The sequence below is a fragment of the Poecilia mexicana genome, unplaced genomic scaffold (assembly GCF_051168715.1).
Source record: "Poecilia mexicana isolate PSO_F unplaced genomic scaffold, ASM5116871v1 scaffold_17, whole genome shotgun sequence".
NCBI lineage: Eukaryota > Metazoa > Chordata > Actinopteri > Cyprinodontiformes > Poeciliidae > Poecilia > Poecilia mexicana.
In genome coordinates, this window is record NW_028263386.1 from 17,235,028 (window position 1) to 17,254,339 (window position 19,312).

The 19,312-nt window shown below is 35.2% G+C and overlaps 3 protein-coding genes across 3 annotated transcripts; 1 reads left to right on the forward strand and 2 right to left on the reverse strand.

The window, feature by feature from the left end:
• On the forward strand, positions 1-1,482 carry LOC106934289 (cerebellin-4-like). Its single transcript, XM_088015075.1, has 3 exons — positions 1-262; positions 361-483; positions 1,034-1,482. Exons 1-3 carry the CDS (start codon positions 64-66, stop codon positions 1,312-1,314), a joined length of 603 nt encoding a protein of 200 aa, XP_087871201.1. The 5' UTR covers positions 1-63; the 3' UTR covers positions 1,315-1,482.
• A 7,337-nt stretch (positions 1,483-8,819) lies between these two features.
• Positions 8,820-10,100, reverse strand: LOC106934288 (cerebellin-4-like). The gene is made up of 3 exons (XM_015014091.2): positions 9,859-10,100; positions 9,636-9,758; positions 8,820-9,273 (listed from the first exon to the last, which is right to left on the reverse strand). Exons 1-3 carry the CDS (start codon positions 10,097-10,099, stop codon positions 8,993-8,995), a joined length of 645 nt encoding a protein of 214 aa, XP_014869577.2. The 5' UTR covers position 10,100; the 3' UTR covers positions 8,820-8,992.
• A 5,912-nt stretch (positions 10,101-16,012) lies between these two features.
• LOC148154792 (cerebellin-4-like) lies at positions 16,013-17,624 on the reverse strand. The gene is made up of 3 exons (XM_088014704.1): positions 17,346-17,624; positions 17,123-17,245; positions 16,013-16,518 (listed from the first exon to the last, which is right to left on the reverse strand). The coding sequence occupies exons 1-3, from the start codon at positions 17,581-17,583 to the stop codon at positions 16,238-16,240; spliced, it is 642 nt and encodes a 213-aa protein (XP_087870830.1). The 5' UTR covers positions 17,584-17,624; the 3' UTR covers positions 16,013-16,237.
• Between the last annotated feature and the right edge of the window lie 1,688 nt (positions 17,625-19,312).

A 19,312-nucleotide genomic window follows, 5' to 3' on the forward strand; every position in this document is an offset into this window, starting at 1 on the left:
CAGAAATAGTTCAAGATTAAGATTTTTGTGGCTGCATTAACTTCTTTTTTCCTCTGTGTGTGTATGGCTGAAGTCACCAATCAGCCAACAGGAGAGGCCAGTGACACAGATGATGGCATCATTCAGTCACCTGGTGGTCAAGACCATGGCGCAGCCACTGGCCAGAAAACCACTGGGCAACTTTTTGTCATCTTAAGAGAGCTAGAAGCCAAACTTAGAGACACTCAGAAAGAAATGGAGGTCCTGAAGTCACAGGTTCAAGGTAAGAGCAGCAGATTTGGAATTTCTTCACCTGTAAATTTTATCATATAGAGATTTAATGAACTTCATAATGAACATTTTTTTCTGTTTTTCCTTAAGGCAACAAGGTAGCATTTGGTGCATCCATAAGGGTAGGTGGAAATATTGGACCTTTTAATACCCACACCATGCTGGTCTACAAAAAGGTCTACGTGAACACAGGATCATTCAACCAGGGAACAGGTAAACTTATCATAGCACGTAAACCACGTTTTACTGTGGTTATGAATTAAATTAATGTGTATAAATACTGTTGAGAGTTTGGCATAAAGTTTTGTACTTAACATATTATAGACTGACATATTATTGTCTGTCACGTAGAACAGTGAGATTATGTTAAGGAGGACCTACATGCAGACCAGGCTTAACCCTGGCGTTTACAAGTGGGGTCCAACCGACCCCACACACGTAAAACTTGTATCATTTGCCACAGTCCTCCACGTTTGCCTCACTCCTTACACGCACAAGGGTTAAGATACAACTTTTACCATAAAAAAAAGAACAAATTCAAATTAATCATTTTGAAGTACTTTTTACTTTGAACCTTAAAAATAATATGCAATATTACATCATCATTAAGTCACAAAACCTAAATGCGTTATTCACTGCATATGTGTTGACATAAATTGCATACACCTCCAATCTCCGACTTAGACTTAAATACTTAGAGGTTTTTTATAATGGCGGGCAGAGCCATTAATATCACCATAAACAACTCTTTGATCATCCACAGGTATTTTCACAGCTCCTGTCAGAGGAGTCTATTACTTCAGCTTCTCTGGACATAATCATTCATGTAAACCAATGGGCCTGCATCTGATGAAGAATGGAGAGCAGATGGTCAGTGTCGTCAACCATGCTGCTGGAAGTCGTCATGAGACAGGAACCAATGGGATGACGCTGCAGCTTGAAGTTGGAGACCAGGTTTACATGAGACTGCGTGAAAACACCTGGATTTTTGACAATTCGAATGATCATAGCACATTTGTTGGCCATTTATTATTCCCTCTGTAAAAGTTGTGAACAAGTAACACCTTTGTATAAAATCTAAATGGATGAAAGTGAAGACAAAAAATAATTGCTTCATTTCAGTTGTAATGTTTAGTAAAAATACTTCTTGTTCAAGGTAAATTTTAGAACAAAATTAGAATCTGCATATTGTGTCTTAAATGTGAGAAACGATGTTCAAGTAAATTTGGATTTTTGACAATTTAAATGATCACAGCACATTTATTGGCCATTTATTAGTGTTCCCTCTGTAAAGGCTGTGAACAATAAACACCTTCTTATAGTAACTTAAAAGGCTCAAGATAAAGACAAAAACAACTAGAGATTGATTTCAGTTAAAATGCTAAGCAAAAACATTATATCTCGAGGCAGATTTTAGAGAAAAACGTTAAACTGTGTATATTATGTTTTAAATGTGCGATAAAATGTGATGCATGCATGTTCGAGTCAATTCAGAATCATCTTTGACCTATTAAATCATTGGTAATGACTAAATGTTTAATTTTCAAATTAAATACTCAAAGTCTTTTAAATCTATTTGATGCTTTTATTCTGTTTGTTTTGTATGAGCAGGTGGAAATCTCATTTTCTTTTGAAGAAATAAAAAATAAAAAATTATTTGCAACATTTGAATGACTAATAATTCTGAATTACAAAAGAGTCATACCAGTTAAATTGGAAAATGTGGAGTCAACATGTATATTAATCAGAGATGCTCACTCTTACTAAGGTCAGCCATGTTTGTTAGAATTTCAGTACAGCATCAAAAAAAATGCTAAGGTAGAAAACATGTAACAAGTTAAAGAAGTGGTCCAAAATCTCAATAAATAGAAAGATTTAATGTTTATAATATAAGTTTCTATTTTCTGGAGTGAATCATACATGGTAATTGGGGACAACAAGAAAAAAATGCACAGTCATTCCTTTATTGTAATCCATTTATTCTTTTCACCTGTGCATGCATTGGACTAGTTTCCTTAGATTAGTATTTTTTCTGTTCTTGTTAGGTTCAAGTTTTTCCCTTTATTTAACCTTATGAGCTCCCTTACTTCTGGTCTGTTCATCTTTTACCTTCTCTCTGCCTGTCAGCCCTCCCCTTCTCCTAATAAACTCTGAACTTACAAAGTGAGAAAACTGATTCCTTTTATGATAAAGGGGAGAAAAACACGTTGGATACTGGGGAGCAGGATAAAATGAGTATTATTGGGGTTTCCCATTTGGAACACAAACCAATTCTGTCATCTCATGGATGTGAGAAATTACCCAGAGTAAAATCAGGTGAGTTGCACACCTTAATTAATCAAACACACAAAGTTTTTTAACTTGACAATTACAAAACAGACCACTAGCTACACCTTAAAACTAAGGAATGGTAATGGAATCCATCTTATTCCATTACCAGGAATAAGATGGATAGAGTTTCTGGTTTAGCTACACATTTTGGTAAAGTGCATGATTGCTGACACTTTCATGTGCAAAATCAAAATCTTCCCATTTCATTTCCATATCCAGATAAAAGATTCAAGCTTTCATCTGGAAATGGAAAAAGTATGGAGCAACTTTTAACCTATCAAGACAAGGCCATCCACCTAAACCTGCAGGCCAAACACAGAGAGCACTGATCAGAGATGCAGCCTAGAAATATGTTTTATTGAATTATTTCATGTATTGAAGACTGTTTTTTTTTTTACAACTTTTGAGGCAATTTAGAAAAAGACGTTTTCACATCCTTGTGTAAAACCGAAAGGAGCTTCACCACAAATGGTTTTTCAAAGAATGAAACAGGTTTTTCCAATGAAAAAAATTTGTGTCTTTATTAGATTGTAATTGGTCAAATATGATGGTAAAATTTATTTATTTAATTACATACATCAGATCGCCTCACATTTAAGACATACCGTACACAGCTTCTAATTTTATCCTGCTATCTCTCCCCATCAGTACGTATTACCACTGAATATTATCACCAAAATAAAATCTATTTCATTCTTTTGCAGGAACCTTACAGAGGGAATAATAAATGGCCAATAAATGTGCTGTGATCATTCGAATTGTCATAAATCCAGGTGTTTCCACGCAGTCTTATGTAAACTTGGTCTCCAACTTCAAGCTGCAGAGTCATCCCATTGGTTGCTGTCTCATGACGGTTCCCAGCAACATGGTTGAAGACAGTGACCATCTGCTCTCCATTCTTCATCAGTCGCAGGCCCATTGGTTTAGATGATATATTATGTCCAGAGAAGCTGAAGTAATAGACTCCTCTGACAGGAGCCGTAAAAATACCTGTGGATGATCAAAGCGATGTTTATGGTGATGCTTGGTGGTCTTTTAACTCCAAGGTTTCAAAAACAAATCCTGAAGTATTTAAGCAGTATTTAAGTATTTAAGCAGACATAAGACTTAAAATGGAAAAAAAAAATTCTTCTTACAACTCTCACAAGTTGCTGCATTTTTCAGTCAGAGGTGAATGTACTTTATGTAACCACATACAGTAGAAGTATTTCAAAAACAAAATACAAGGTTGGAGGTGGCCATACTTTTGCTTTAGTAGCTCCTAAACTATGGAACAGTCCATTTTTTCATCCATCGTTGAATGTTGATCGTATTATTGGTAGGTCAATTCCAAACCCTACCTTGAGTGTCAAGAAAAGCACATATAGATGAAATGTATCATTATTATAACTGATTTATTTGATTCTCCTTTAATTGTTTAAATTTTTGTAATTACATAGCTGTTTAATGTCTTTTAAATTTAACTTTGTATTTTGTTCTTTTTATCTTTTTAATTGTCTTTATGGCACTTTGGTCCTTTGTGGTTTTTAAAGGGCTTTATAAATAAAGTAGGATTGTTTTGGATAGCATTGCATCGGATATGCAGTAAAGAGTTTGGGCAACTTGTGAAAACAGATTTAACTGCTATGACTTTATGATATAATGAAAATGTAATGTACATTATTCGGAAAGCTCCAGGTAAAATGCCTTAAAATGATTTGTTTGAATTTATTCTTTGTTTTTATGTTTCAGTATTATAGACCCTGTCTGAATTGTAAATGCAATCAGAATCTTTAATGTACCAATGATGACTGTTGTTCATTTTTGTACAGCACACTTTTTTAACCTCATCACAGTTTTTAAAGAGGTTGAGGAAATAACAGTGATTCTCTGTCTTTTTTGGTGACTTTTTCCTGATTTTTTTTTTGTCTTACAAGATTTTCTGCTACTTGTATGTATTTTATTTCACAGTTTTTAAAGGTTGCATCTCAAGTCTGATCTGCATTTAGGTCCTTGACACAATTGCACTATATTTCCATGACACTTAGTAATGTGGTACATCTTTTCAGACACAGCAATATATTTCAAACTCTCAATATTTGTGCACAATAATTTGATTGATAAGCATAATAAAATATTTAACTGTGATAAGTTTACCTGTCACCGGGTTGAATGATCCTGTGTTCATATAGACCTTTTTGTAGACCAGTGTGATCTCAGTATTAAAAGGTCCAACATTTCCACCTACACTTATAGATGCTCCAAATGCTACCTTGTTCCCTTAGAAAGAAAACATGGCCATTATGTTAATTTTCTCTGTATATAACATTTTTTACAAAAGTTAAAACTCCAAATCTGCTGCTCTTACCTTGAACCTGTGACTTCAGGACCTCCATCTCTTTCTGAGTGTCTCTAAGTTTGGCTTCTAGCTCTCTTAAGATAAGAAAAAGTTCGGCTGCACCACAGTCTTTGCCACCAGCTGACTGAATGATGCCATCATCTGTGTCACTGGCCTCTCCTGTTGGCTGATTGGTGACTTCAGCCATACACACATAGAGGAATAAGAAAGTTAATGCAGCCACAAAAATCTTCATCCTGAACTATTTCTGTTTGTGGGTGTCTCTGCTGCATCAGTTCTCCTCACTTGTTTATATACAAGGCAAACAAGGAAGTGGCCTAGTTTCCTTGCTGCTTCCTGGTCAAAGGTTTCTTAAGTTAAACTTTTCCAATTCTTGGGAACTTTGAGATGTTTTGGTTTTATTGTTTTACTCTCCTTTATAGATTAACTATGATATCCATTGTTACATGATATAGCTTCTGATATACCAATAATACGATCAACATTCAACGATGGGTGATATAGCTTCTATAGCTTCTGATACTGCTATTGATTTCTTTGATAATTTTGAATAAAAATTATTATTTTGTCAAAAGACATTTGACATTTTATGCCATGTACAGTATGTTTTTCTCATTCAATGATCTTAAATGGATGAATGGAGGGACAGAAGAGTGGACATGAGACATAAGATGAGATGTCACCAAGTTCTACTCCTCTTTTCAACTACATTTCTAAAATATCATTGAGGTCATCCCCAGTCTCAAGATTTCTTAAATGCATCATAAGAATATGTGTGCTTCTTACCTTTCCCTGACTGACAAACAACAACAATTGCTTAAGGGAATTGTAGATCTTTCCTATTTGGTTTTTAGCTAAGACACCTCTCTATTCCAGCCTTCTTCAATGTATAAAAACAAGTAAAGAATAGTTAGAATAGAAAAGTACTGGTTAAGTGTTGAGTCTTTTCCATTTTATGCCGTATGAAAGTCGACTTTGGGTTTCTGGACGTATTACATTTCATGGTGACAAGGTCACTGAAGTTTTAAAACCTCATGGTTGCTCAAGGGGTGATATTACTAGACGTCCAAAACTTCAGATGTTATCCTTTAGTAAAGCATTTATTATTTTATTTGCTCAATGGCTTAGGTTTATGATATTTTGATGATAAAAGGAACTAAACAAAACAGAAAAACATGATAAGAGACAGAAAGATAAGATCATTAAAATCAGACTTGTTTTCTACAGCACTGAAAATGTGACAGGAAATTCTGCTTGTATGGAAGTCAGTTATTGATTGTGTGAAGATTCTGAATTAAAGTGTCTATTTTTGTCTTTGTTTCTGCAAACAAATGTAGGTAAATCTTGGTTTTTTTTAAGTAGACAGTAAGGAAAAGACTTCACAGCCAGGGACCAGAATATAGCAATCACCAGACAAAAGGAAAGACATTACCCTGTACGAATCAACAGTCCACAAAATGATAAGGCAAGAGGCTGGATAAGATGTTCATTTATGCTTTCACTGTAATTTGTTGACAGCCCATGCCACTGCGATACAGAAAGAAAAAGACAGGATTGCAGAGAACATAAAATCAAAAAACAAAAATAGAAAATGAAACAGGGTAATCTCCTTAAGGAAAACTGTACATGCAGTCTGTTGGTATTACAGTGCAGTCTTGTGATCATTTACATCTCCATACTGAGAAAAATTCCTCTGTTGCTGGGTTTCAGTCACGTGACCCGGATGACGCGCAAAATTCAGATGGAGGGCAGGAAGGGGATTTCTCCGATTCAAAACAAACCAAAGTTGATCACAACGGTTACACTAATGCCTATATAGGCTGGAACAGCCGAGGTATCTCGAAAAAATATGTGTATATTTAGGATATGATTTGTATTATCTCGGTAAAAAAAAGACTTGTCTTATAATCTTGAGGATTTACCTGGTGTCAAGGCGATCCACTTAACTAACTACCTGGAGCTGCAGACCTCACATTATACAATGAGCCAGAATTAAGTTTTCAAAAACCTGGAGAATACAATCATTTAGTTTAAAGTTGGGTCAAGCATTTAGGATCAAAAGCAGCATCAGATGGCTGTCGACTTGTTTCTGCCGGTGAGTAGTGAGTTAGTCCATGATAACGGTGCTACAACAAACATGTTATTTTATGAGCTTGAATCTCCTGGTAAATAATTTATTTCGCTTCTGTAAACCCAAATTCATGCTGGAGATGTACGTTAATGTTGAGTCGCTGTAGGACGCTGGATTCAGGTCCAATGTAGGTCAACTATTCGCACCAATCTACGGAAACCCCGTGTTCGTGTCTGTTCGTGTCCAAACACGAAGCATGTGGGGAAATAGTAACAGCTCACAGTGACTGTATGGCTGGGTAGGTTAAATTATATTTATTTAGCTTTTTTATTTTTTATTGTTTTTAGCATTAAAGTCCCACTGAATAAACATTATAGCTATTTTCTGTCCGTGACTCGGCAATGAGCTAGAGCTAGCACTCTGAGAACAACCACGATAGGGCATAAAAATAATATATCTTACCTTACATATGAATGCTTGGCTTTTGAAGTAACTGTCCAATAAAATATCTGAAAATACCATTTAAACGATGCGATCGTTACCTGTCAGAAAGTGGTGCTGCAAACTCGGGCATTGTTAATGTCCGCACCTCCTGTTTTTAGTTGTAGATTATTGATCCACATTTCTCCTCTTTTTTAGTACGTTTTTTAAAATTAACTCCCTTGTGACCAACTACCTTCGAAACATGAAAATGATCTTATCTTTTTCTCTATTTGGAGCAACCATACAGGACTCAGACTTTAGACACTTTGATGCTGGATAAATGGGCTGAATTTACAACAGGTTGTCGGTGCTACGTCATCTGAAACCCAGCAATAGGGTACAGGAATGAGGAGTAGGTTTAGAGGAGCTCCATCAGTATTTTGCTTTGGGTTGCAAATCATATTCTAATGATGGAGCTATGGAAACTGGCATATGTCCTCAGCCCAGTTCTGCCTCAACGATAACTATAAACTCCTCTTCATTTTTTTTTCTTCTCTCTGGCTGTTGACCACATCCACATCATTGTCCTTCCATTGTCCGAAGTGATGTAACTTTGAGCTACTTCAGAAAACTGGTTGATTGTTGGTCGATTTCACATATTAATTTACATTTGGCTTCCTATGACTCTCTTAAGGTAGCCAAATGTCTCATTATCTAATTAGCTTAGATGACTCGGGAGAAACTTAGGATTTACATGGGAGCAATTTATCAGTTCAGGAGTCCAATGGAAGTGTAAAGAAATATGATTGACATATTTTGACAACCTGTTGAAGCATTTTATAGGTTAAGGCTTCATGAAGCTAAATGTAGAAGAGGTTGAGACAATCCAAAAGAGACCCACATAATACATTTTAAATGACAAAAGCAAATGAAAATGTAGGAGAAAGTAGAAAATTGTACATAATCACTTGCATGAAGTACAAAAGCATTTTGCAACTTGAAATACAGAAGGAAATTTTTTTATGATGTGCACTAGCGACACAGTGATTTAATGTTTGAAAAAGTAGTTTGGAGAATTTAAAATCTGTTCTGAGAAAATCTAATATGCATGTCGACTCCTCGTTTTCTAATTTGACAGGTATAGGTCCTTTGAATTTAAGAATTATTAGTCACTCTAATTTAGTAAATTATTTTTATTGATTTTTTTTAATTTCTTGAAAACAGAAAACAGGATTTTCACCTCCTTGTAATAAAAAAACAAAATAAAAGCACAAGAGGAGCTTACAACAAATGGATTTTCAAAAAAAAAAAAAAGTTTTTTTTTTTAACTTAAAAAATTTACAATTACCAATAACTTACTAGGTCAAATATGATTTTTAATTTTTCTTGAACATCGTTTCTCACATTTAAGACACAATATGCAGATTCTAATTTTGTTCTAAAATATACCTTGAACAAGAAGTATTTTTACTAAACATTACAACTGAAATGAAGCAATTTTTTTGTCTTCACTTTCATCCATTTAGATTTTATACAAAGGTGTTACTTGTTCACAACTTTTACAGAGGGAATAATAAATGGCCAACAAATGTGCTATGATCATTCGAATTGTCAACAATCCAGGTGTTTTCACGCAGTCTCATGTAAACTTGGTCTCCAACTTCAAGCTGCAGAGTCATCCCATTGGTTGCTGTCTCATGACGGTTCCCAGCAGCATGATTATAGACAGTGACCATCTGCTGTCCATTCTTCATCATTTGCAGGCCCATTGGTTTAGATGAATGATTATGTCCAGAGAAGCTGAAATAATAGACTCCTTTGACAGGAGCTGTAAAAATACCTGTTGATGATCAAAGCGATGTTCATGGTGACCTTTGGCTGGGTTTTTTTTTACTTTAAAACTTCAAAAACATAATAAAATAAAATATGGATGTATTTAAGCATATGTCCTGATAAGACCTGACTGAAACTGAAAAGTGTTTTTTCTTTAAACTTGCATCTAACAGTAGCCCATCGAGCGAGCACTGGATATTATTTAATAATTTCCGCATTTAGGTCATCCTTTATACAATGACACTACTTTATATAACCTCCGACAATATGTGAAACATCTTCAAGAACAAAAATATATTTCAAACTGCTAGTTGTACACACTAATTTGATTAATAAGCATAATCAAATGTGCTACTGTGTTGAATTTACCTGTTCCCACGTTGAATGATCCTGTATTTACATAGACCTTTTTATAGACCAGTGTGGTGTGGGTATTAAAAGGTCCTACATTGTCACCGATGCTTATGGATGCACCAAATGCTACCTTGTTGCCTTAAGAAAAAACATAAACATGAGTGTTCATTATAATGTTTATTTAATCTCTATATAATAAAATTTGCGGAAGAGGATGCTCCAAATCTGCTGCTCTTACCTTGAACCTGTGACTTCAGGACCTCCACCTCTTTCTGATTGTCTCTAAGTTTGGCTTCTACCTCTCTTAAGATGACAAAAAGTTGCCCAATGGTCTTTTGGTCTTCGGCTGTGCCATGGTCTTGGCCACCAGGTGACTGAATGATGCCATCATCCACATCACTGACCTCTCCTGTTGGCTGGGCTGTAATTTCAGACACACACGCATAGAAGAACAAAAACGTAACCACAGAAATCTTCATCTTGAACTGCTCCTGCTTGTAGTTGTCTCTGCTGTATATTCTCCTGACTACTTATACAGTTCAAACAAGGATCTTTGTTAAGCTTTTCCAACTCTTGGTAACTTCACAGAAGTTCTGTTTTTAATGATTCACAGTAGTGTAAAAAATTGCTTGACCCTTTCCTGTTTTTTTTTCTTCTTTGTTTTGCCATGCTTGTCACACTTCAATGTTTTAGCTGTCCAAAACCAATTTAAATATTAATCAAAGACAACACAAGCAATATGGAAATGATTTTCCATGGAAAGTTCCATTTTGAATTAGTTTATAGTCAAAGACAGTTTTAAAACATACGGGGAATTTGTGAAAATATGTTTTACTTGTGTGTTTTACTTGTGTACAGTGCCCTTCATTGGATTTGCAATGTTCTGGCAGGAAAGGAACTCCATCTTACTTGTGCTGACTTTGACTATTAAATTGGTTTGGTTTTCTGAAACACTGAAGTGTAACAAATATACAACAACAAAATCATAAAGGGAGCAAACAATTTTTAACACCACTGGAAATCATTAAATACAAAACTTTTCTGAGGTTTCCAAGAAGAGTTATAAAGTTTGACTTAACAAACCTTTGATCTGGTCATTTTAAAAACCTGTCAACTTCTTTGCTTTGCATATGAGAAGAACTATGCAGGAAAGACTGACATGCAAGTCTACCGGTGAATGTCTCTGTTAGGGTTAGCTGGTGGCCTGTGGAAGAGCTGTTGTGTTCACGCAACAACCCTTTGTTTTGCAGCACCATATCTCAAACTACTACACCATGGCAAATGTATGGAAGCCCATTTTGGGCACTCTGATGGAAGAAAAAAAAAACCTGAGACTTACCTTATGTAGTTAGGGTAAGTCTTAACTGCATAAGGTAACTACTGTCTCACAAATAAGATAGTATCTCATTTATCACAAGTGAGAGTATCTCTTAAGTCATAAGACATACAAGTTTTTTAGGGTTATTTTTTTATCAGTGGCAGAAATAAAACAAGTCTATTTTTATTCGCATGAAGGAACAGCGTTGTAATGAACGTTTTGCTTAATCACTTCTGAAAAAGTCTAAGACACCTTCCGTTTTTCTTTAACGTACATTACACTACATCACAAATCATCTTGGACCCAATTTAAAGTTGTTCTCTTGCCACTACGCATTCAATCACATCATTTTAACAATCAAGTAATCATAAACTCCACATACTTTTTTAAGGCAATACTACTACTCCTTCTGAGCCTTTAAAACCAAACAGTAGATAAACTAAAAAAATGCGGCACTGGTTATGGGTGTTGACTCGTTATGGCTTCCAACAAAAATGGTGGTAAACACTTAGCATTTTCACTCCATTTATTCGTTGAGGGACAATTATTTCCACTATCTAAACTGTAAATTAGTGTGGATTACAAAGGTTTCTGACCCCCTTGACTTGGGAACTGTTTTAGACAGCAACTTCAACAAGCCTTTTTTACTGAAACAGCCAAACTCATAAATGATCTGCAAATCAATGAATACAAAACTTTTCTGAAGTTTCCGAGAAGAGTTGCAAAGTTTAACTAACAAACCTTTTCTTAGACATCAACTTGAACCAGACTTTTTGGTTAAACAGTCAAACTTATGAGTGTTCTGAAGGGAAAAGATAGACAAGGAAAATTTGTCAGGGGGAAAAGAGGAACATAGCCTTCAATATTTTATGCTTTTGTTTTGTGGATGCTCTGAAGCAAAAACATTGACAGCCATATAAGACAATGTGTGTAATACAATATAATAATAGATATTTCGATTTTGTGAGAAACTCAGACTGATAGTCTACACTGAATGAGTTTTTATTTATTTATTTTTCATTTTTTTGCCTTTCTGCCTGCAGACGTGTGGATGAATCACTCTGGTCTTGGAGGGAGCAGTGAAGAAAAGACCTCACATTTCAGGGACCAGAATAGAATAAACGCTCTGCCTCCGCACTGATCGCTGAGTAGGAGGACACAGACAGACACTGAGGTGTTCTTAGCTCCCCCTACATTCATCGACACCTCGTCCACATTTTCAGTCTCTGGATTCGTACACTTAGACCTGTCAATGAATAATGGCTACAGCTGAAAAGGTTTTTGTTTTGGAGCTTATATATATATATATATATATATATAAAAACAACAGTTATCATTTGCTGTGAGAAGGTATTTGAGCCTTGAAGACTGCAGTCTTTTCTTTTCATTTTGGACCTTATCTCTCTTCTTTGTCCACAAGAGGGCAGGCTTGTGCAGCTAATAGTCAACAAGGGTTGCATGGATGAGACACATTTTGCTTCCTGATCTTTTTCTTGATAAACTGTAATACATGACTCTAAAATTGACAACTGAAGCAATTTCAATTTCTTACTCGTGTCCAGCTTACACAAACTGAATATTGTTTTTATTTTTCCTCCTGTGTTTGTTAGCATTATCATTCAAAAAATTAAATACACGTCAAGCAATTTACACTCTGTGAAATATGTCCAGACCTATAAACTCTGAACTTACAAAGTGATAAAACTGATTCCTTTTATGATAAAGGGAAAAAACACATTGGATACTGGGGAGCAGGATAAAATGAGTATTATTGGGGTTTCCCAATCAGAACACAAACCAATTCAGTCATATTATGGATGTGAGAAATTTCCCAGAGTAAAATCAGGTGAGTTGCACACCTTAGTTAATCACACAAGACACACAAAGTTTTTCACCTTGACAATTACAAAACAGACCACTAGCTACACCTTAAATCTAACACAATCAATCCTACATCAGCATTACCAGGAATAAGACGGATAGAGTTTCTGGTTTAGCTACACATTTTGGTAAAGTGCATGATTGCTGACACATTCATGTGCAGGACTCAGGAAGAAATTATTGTTTGCTTTGTAACCAATGTATCCACAACTACCTGAGGCTGTCTTTGATCCATTACAGAAAGACAAAACAGACATTAGACTGTTAGGTCCCAAGAACTGAGGTGCTTGATAATTCTTGTCATATCAAATTAAAAGTGAAAAACCTAATGCCAGTTCCTACACAATATAATTGTACAATAAACGCTAAAAGCACTAGCTGTGTACAGAGTTGAGAAGATTCAACAGTGACCCAGTAAAGATGGTGTTAACATATGCAAGCCAAAGCCTTGTTGCAGTTAGAAGACTGTGAAGAGGAAATAAAGTCTCAAATTACAGGAACAACTTAATGAACTGAATTCCACTGTTTCTTCGTGAGCTGAAAACAAAGAATAATCTGATATCATGGGGAAAAACCTGTGATAACAATTGACATTTCCTGGTTTACACTAAGATCATTACTTAGACATGAAGATGAAAAGTTGGCCTGTCTTGTTATTCCTCTCTGAGATCACAACAGATAAGTGGAGAACTTCTACTAAAATGTTGTCACCTGGTGACATTAATTATCTGGAGTGCAGAGGGTATAACCCATAATCCTAATTATAATCCTAACAGATTTCAGTCTTTTCAAGACTGAAATCTTCCAGTTTCATTTCCAATCTTTCATCTAGAAATGGAAAGAGTATGGTGCAACTGTAAACCTACCAAGAAGAGGCCGTCCACCTAAACTTACAGGCCGAACACGGAGAGCACTGATAAGAGATTCAGCCAAGAGGCCCATGATGACGCTATGCAGCGATCCACAGTTCTGTCCAAAAGAGAACTATTAGTCGTGCACTGCACAAATGTAGTCCTTATGGAAGCATGGCAAGAAGAAAGCTTTTCCGCAAAAATGCAAAGTGGATGTGTGGTGGAGAACTAACACTCCACATCACTCTGAACACACCATGCCGTCTCCCAAATATGGTGGTGGCAGCATCATGCTCTGACGGTGCTTCTCTTCAGCAGGGACAGGGAAGATGGTCAGAGTTGATGGGAAGATGGATGGAGCCAAAAACAGGGCAATCTTGGAAGAAAACCTGCTGGAATCAGCAGAAGACTTGAGACTGTGGCGGAGGTTCACCTTCCAGCAGGACAACGACCTCAACCATAAAGCCAGACCGACACTGCACTGGTTTAATCATGTGTTTGAAAGTTCAGACCTCAACCCAATCAAGAGTCTGTGACAAGATTTGAAGATTGCTCTTAACAAATACTCTCCATCTAATCTGACTGAGCTTTAGCTGTTTGGCAAAGAAGAATGGGCAAAAATGTCAGTCAGTAGATGTGCAAAAAAAAAAAAAAAAAAAAAGACAGCTGGAATTGCAGCAAAACATTGGTTCCCCAAGGAGGCTGAGTACTTTTGCACACTGCACTGTTCATTGTTTTATTTCTAAAAAAAAATCCTTTGAGCCATGTGTAATATTCTTTTGACCTCATAATTGTTTACCACTTTGTGTTGATCTATGTGTAACAATGTCAATGATCTATGTTTATGTGTGTGGTTGTAATGAGACACAATATGTAAAAGTTTAGGAGGAACGAATACTTTTGCAAGCCACTGTATCTAACTTAAGAAGAGATAGTCATGCTATTTATTTATTTATTCATTTATTTTGTGGAAATCTAAGAGAAGAACTAATGTACAGAGAAAAGTTGAGAAAGTTCAAAAGTAACAGTATGGTGTTACAGAACAAATGGAAGCCAAAGCATTGGAAGAATTTGAAGAGGAAATAGTCACAGGTTATGGAAATACCCTAATGTACTAGATGCCACAACTGATGTTTGAGCTGGAGATTGCGAAGCACCATTGTATTATTTTAAACTGTAGTGGAAATAATAACAATGAAGACACGACCTTACCTGAACTTTAAGAGATGAAACATGCTGCAGCCGGTTTGCTAGACCAAGGTTATTGCCAGGACAGCAGGTCTTCCTTTACCATAAAAAACAAAAAACACATGTGATAATCTATATCATTATTCTTTAAATAGTGACATTTCCAAAGCAGCTGAAAAAATAGACGTGTTGTTTTGTGTTGTGTGCATACATGGTTGTTTGTCCTGTCTGTCTCTGTGTTGCCCTGCGAAAGATTGGCGACCCCACCTCTGGCCCGAAACACTGGGCACAAGGGTGCACAGAAAATGGATGGATGGATGGATGGATGGATGGATGGATGGATGGATGGATGGATGGATGGATGGATGGATGGATGGATGGATGGATGGATGGATGGATGGATGGATGGATGGATGGATGGATGGATGTTTTTGCGTTTTCTTTTCCATTTTCATTTGCTTTATGAATATACCTTTCTTTCATGATTTCTTCTGCATGTTTGCTGTTTACTACTATCAAAAAGATCAGATTTTTCTAACAATGGACCTGATAATAAATCTAATCCTGACTGTAATGATTAGTATTTAGCAACAAAAGTGCTTTAACAAGTAATCAAACATGAGCCTGTGGATGATCCACTCTTTTCTGTCTTTCGAAACGTTTGGCGACTGAATCTTTAAGTAAATACATCATTTATTACCATTAGTCTGTTACACTGTCAGAACTATTCGCTTCAGTATTGCTTAGCTAAAGTAACATTATGAGAATGGCTGACCTCAGTAAGAGTGACCATCTCTGATTAATTTACATTTCTTTATCTTCTTATTTATCAGTTCATATTATTTGTGTGCTTCCTTATTTTTTTCCTTTTTCTTTAATTGTGTTGTTCACTTAATCAATCAATCAATCAAATTTTATTTGTATAGCATAATATAATAATAATAATTAAAATAAAACATTCACATTGATAAAACTGACAAAGGCCTTTGGTGTTTCAGAGTCATTTGTCACGAATGCTGTGCAAATATTTTTTTGAGTTTTTCATGTCTTGAAGACTTTTTAAGCTTTTGAATTTAGAAAAAGACGTTTTCACATCCTTGTGTAAATCTGAAAGGAGCTTCACCACAAATGGATTTTCAAAGAATGAAACAGGCTTTTGCAATGAAAAAAATTTGTGTCTTTATTAGATTTTAATTGGTCAAATATTAATATGATTGTAAAATGTATTTACTTACATCCATCAGATCACCTCACATTTAAGACATAGCACACACAGATTCTAATTTTACCCTGATATCTGTCCCCATCACCACTAAGTATTATCACCGAAATAAAATCTATTTCATGTGTATGTTAGCTTTCATTCTTTTGCAGGAACCTTACAGAGGGAATAATAAATGGCCAATAAATGTGCTGTGATCATTTGAACTGCCAACAATCCAGGTGTTTTCACGCAGTCTCATGTAAACCTGGTCTCCAACTTCAAGCTGCAGAGTCATCCCATTGGTTGCTGTCTCAAAACCATTTCCAAAAGGATGGTTGTAGACAGTGACCATCTGCTCTCCATTCCTCATCAGCCGCAGGCCCATTGGTTGAGTTGATAGATTATGTCCAGAGAAGCTGAAGTAATAGACTCCTTTGACAGGAGCCGTAAAAATACCTGCGGACGATCAAAGCGATGTTCATGGTGATCGTTGGAGGTATTTTAAACACATATGATGTTTGAGTAAATTCTGAAAAAAAGTTAACTTTAAGTTAACTTTATAATGTAATGATGATGTGATATAGGATACTATTTTAAAAGATTTAGTTAAAAATGCCTTAAAATGATTTGCTGGAATTTGTTCTTTGTTCATTTGTTTCAATCTGTTTGCATTCTAAATGTAATCATAATCCTTAATCTGATTAAGGATTATGAAAGTACATGTAATCTGCCACACACAGATGTGCTATGCTATGCTAAAACTGTTAATAATTTCAGTTTAGCCTATTTTCCTAACCTCTTCATAGTTTTTCAATGTCAGAAAACTGTTTTTTGACTTCTTCTTTTTTCTCCTATTTTTATTTCACCCCGTCTTAAATTTCCTGCTACTCAGACATAATTTACAGTTTTTTTTTTGGGTCCTCCCTGAAATAATCACTCTATTTTACATGAAAAACAATGATTTATTTTCCCTTTTCAAGTACAGCAAAATACTTCAAACTCTCATTATTTGTAAACACTAATTTGAGGGAAATCAAATACATCACTGTGATAAGTTTACCTGTTCCCGGGTTGAATGATCCTGTGTTTACGTAGACCTTATCGTAGACCAGTGTGATCTCAGTATTAAAAGGTCCAAAATGTCTGCCTACATTTATAGATGCTCCAAACGCTACCTTGTTGCCTTAAGAAGAAACATGAAAATAAGTGTTCATTATAATATTTACTTCATGTCTATAAATTAAAAGTTGCAAAAGTTAAAACTCCAAATCTGCTGCTCTCACCTTGAACTTGTGACTTCAGGACCTCCATCTCTCTCTGAGTGTCTCCAAGTTTGGTTTCTAGCTCTCTTAAGATGCCAAAAAGTTGCCCAATGGTTTTCTGGCCATCAGCTGCACCCCAGTCTTTGTCACCATATGAGTGAACGGTGCCATCATCTCTATCTCCTGCTGGCTGAGCTGTGATTTCAGCCACACACGCACAGAAGAAAAAGAAAGTTAAGGCCGCCACAGAACCCTTCATCTTGAACTGCTCCTGCTTGCAGGTGTCTCTGCTGCACAGTTCTCCTCACAATTGTATTTATACAATTCAAACAAGGGAGTGGCCCATGATTTTTTTTTTTTAACATTCTTAACAAAATCTTTATTCATAACGAGAAACATTCTAAAAAATATATATATAAAAAAACACCAAGATACAGATCAACACTGAGAAACAGCCCTGTCTCCAAATGATTACAATAACTTCTACAAAATATACCAAATAAAAAATTTGTCCAAGCAGAGTTTAAGTAGATGGAGTTCCTGTTTAAAAATAAACTTAGATTTGCCATAAATATACAATTTAAAAATAATATTAAAATATTAATATTATGCTCAACTGTTTTACTCTCAGATACATATCCATATAAAACAATTGCTTTGTTCATGGACTTTATGGTTAGGAATGTATGTAGAGATTCGCATAAGATGTTAACAGATTGACAAAAAACAGATGTTTGTTGTTTCAGGTCCATATATCAATAATCACAATCAATTTTAAATCTGTGTCTTATAAACTCCTTTGAAGAAAAGACATAATGTAGAGGTTTGAAATTAATTTCTTTATATTTTGGAGGGAGAGAAAACCCCAGATATTTTTTATTTTACTTGATTTTTCTTTTCATACTTCTCCATAAATTTCTTTCATGACCAAACCAGATTGTTTTCGCTAAATATTCTCTTTAAAATTTTATTGCTACAATTTTTATAAAGTAAATCTAATCCATTAGTATTTTGTAATTTAGCTATTGGTTTGGTTTTATACATTTTTAAGATGAACAAATGCACTTGCTATCTTTTTTATTATTATTTTTGTTGCAGTCACATTTTGCACAATTTCGATTATATTTCTTAACTAAATGTATTCATATTCATACAGACTGCCATTATCATCCAGTAAATGAGTGACGGCCAGAAAGGTGAGAGCAAACCTAAACTCATGATTACTTTCAATAATAGACTGGAGCCATTTCATTTTAAAATTTTCTGCTTTAATTTTTCCATCTTTGTTACTTTTAACTGTTTCTTGTTTTGATATAGAGATGTTTATTTCTAGAAATAAAATTAAACTTTGAGTTCCTCACAAACATTTGGAGGTACTGACAGAATGTGGTAAATAAGCTTCGATAAGGTCCCCACTGAGTAGAGAGTGGTGTAAAACCACTGGATTTAAAAACATGGACTGCATTCATTCTGTTTACACAACAGGTTTTAATAGTAAATATTTCTCACAGACAACTACACAATCCACTGAAAAATGTTGCTATTTTCATCTGTAGCAATTGGGTCAAACGCCAGCGCCATCTTGTGATGTAATGAGGGAAGTGTTGGAGCTGGAGATTCTTCAACTCCATATGATTTAATGGAGGTGTGATTGTTTTAGCATAAACATTTCTATGCTAAAATAACCACAGGTCTGAGCCTAAAACTATCTCTATCTAAACTATCAGATGTTTTACAGAACTTAAATAAACAAGATATTGTTTAAGTCAAAGGGTTACGCTACCAAAGTCAAAAATATCTTAGATATTTCTGTGTCAGAGAAAGTCAGCCATCAAATGTAATTATACTCAACATTGAAGGATATATATATATATATATATATATATATATATATATATTTTTTTTTTTTTTTTTCATTTTTATTGCATTTCTGCCTGCAGACGTGTGGATGAATCACTCTGGTCTTGGAGGGAGCAGTGAAGAAAAGA

Bases quoted from the DNA above. Each gene is read 5' to 3' on its own strand.
- LOC106934288 (XM_015014091.2), bottom strand. From the start codon at position 10,099: ATGAAGATTTCTGTGGTTACGTTTTTGTTCTTCTATGCGTGTGTGTCT. The intron at 9,759-9,858 runs GTAAGAGCAGCA...TTTTTTCTTAAG, and splicing joins CCTGAAGTCACAGGTTCAAG to GCAACAAGGTAGCATTTGGT. The intron at 9,274-9,635 runs GTAAATTCAACA...GATCATCAACAG, and splicing joins ATCATTCAACGTGGGAACAG to GTATTTTTACAGCTCCTGTC.
- LOC106934289 (XM_088015075.1), top strand. From the start codon at position 64: ATGGCTGAAGTCACCAATCAGCCAACAGGAGAGGCCAGTGACACAGAT. The intron at 263-360 runs GTAAGAGCAGCA...TTTTTCCTTAAG, and splicing joins CCTGAAGTCACAGGTTCAAG to GCAACAAGGTAGCATTTGGT. The intron at 484-1,033 runs GTAAACTTATCA...GATCATCCACAG, and splicing joins ATCATTCAACCAGGGAACAG to GTATTTTCACAGCTCCTGTC.
- LOC148154792 (XM_088014704.1), bottom strand. From the start codon at position 17,583: ATGAAGGGTTCTGTGGCGGCCTTAACTTTCTTTTTCTTCTGTGCGTGT. The intron at 17,246-17,345 runs GTGAGAGCAGCA...TTTCTTCTTAAG, and splicing joins CCTGAAGTCACAAGTTCAAG to GCAACAAGGTAGCGTTTGGA. The intron at 16,519-17,122 runs GTAAACTTATCA...GATCGTCCGCAG, and splicing joins ATCATTCAACCCGGGAACAG to GTATTTTTACGGCTCCTGTC.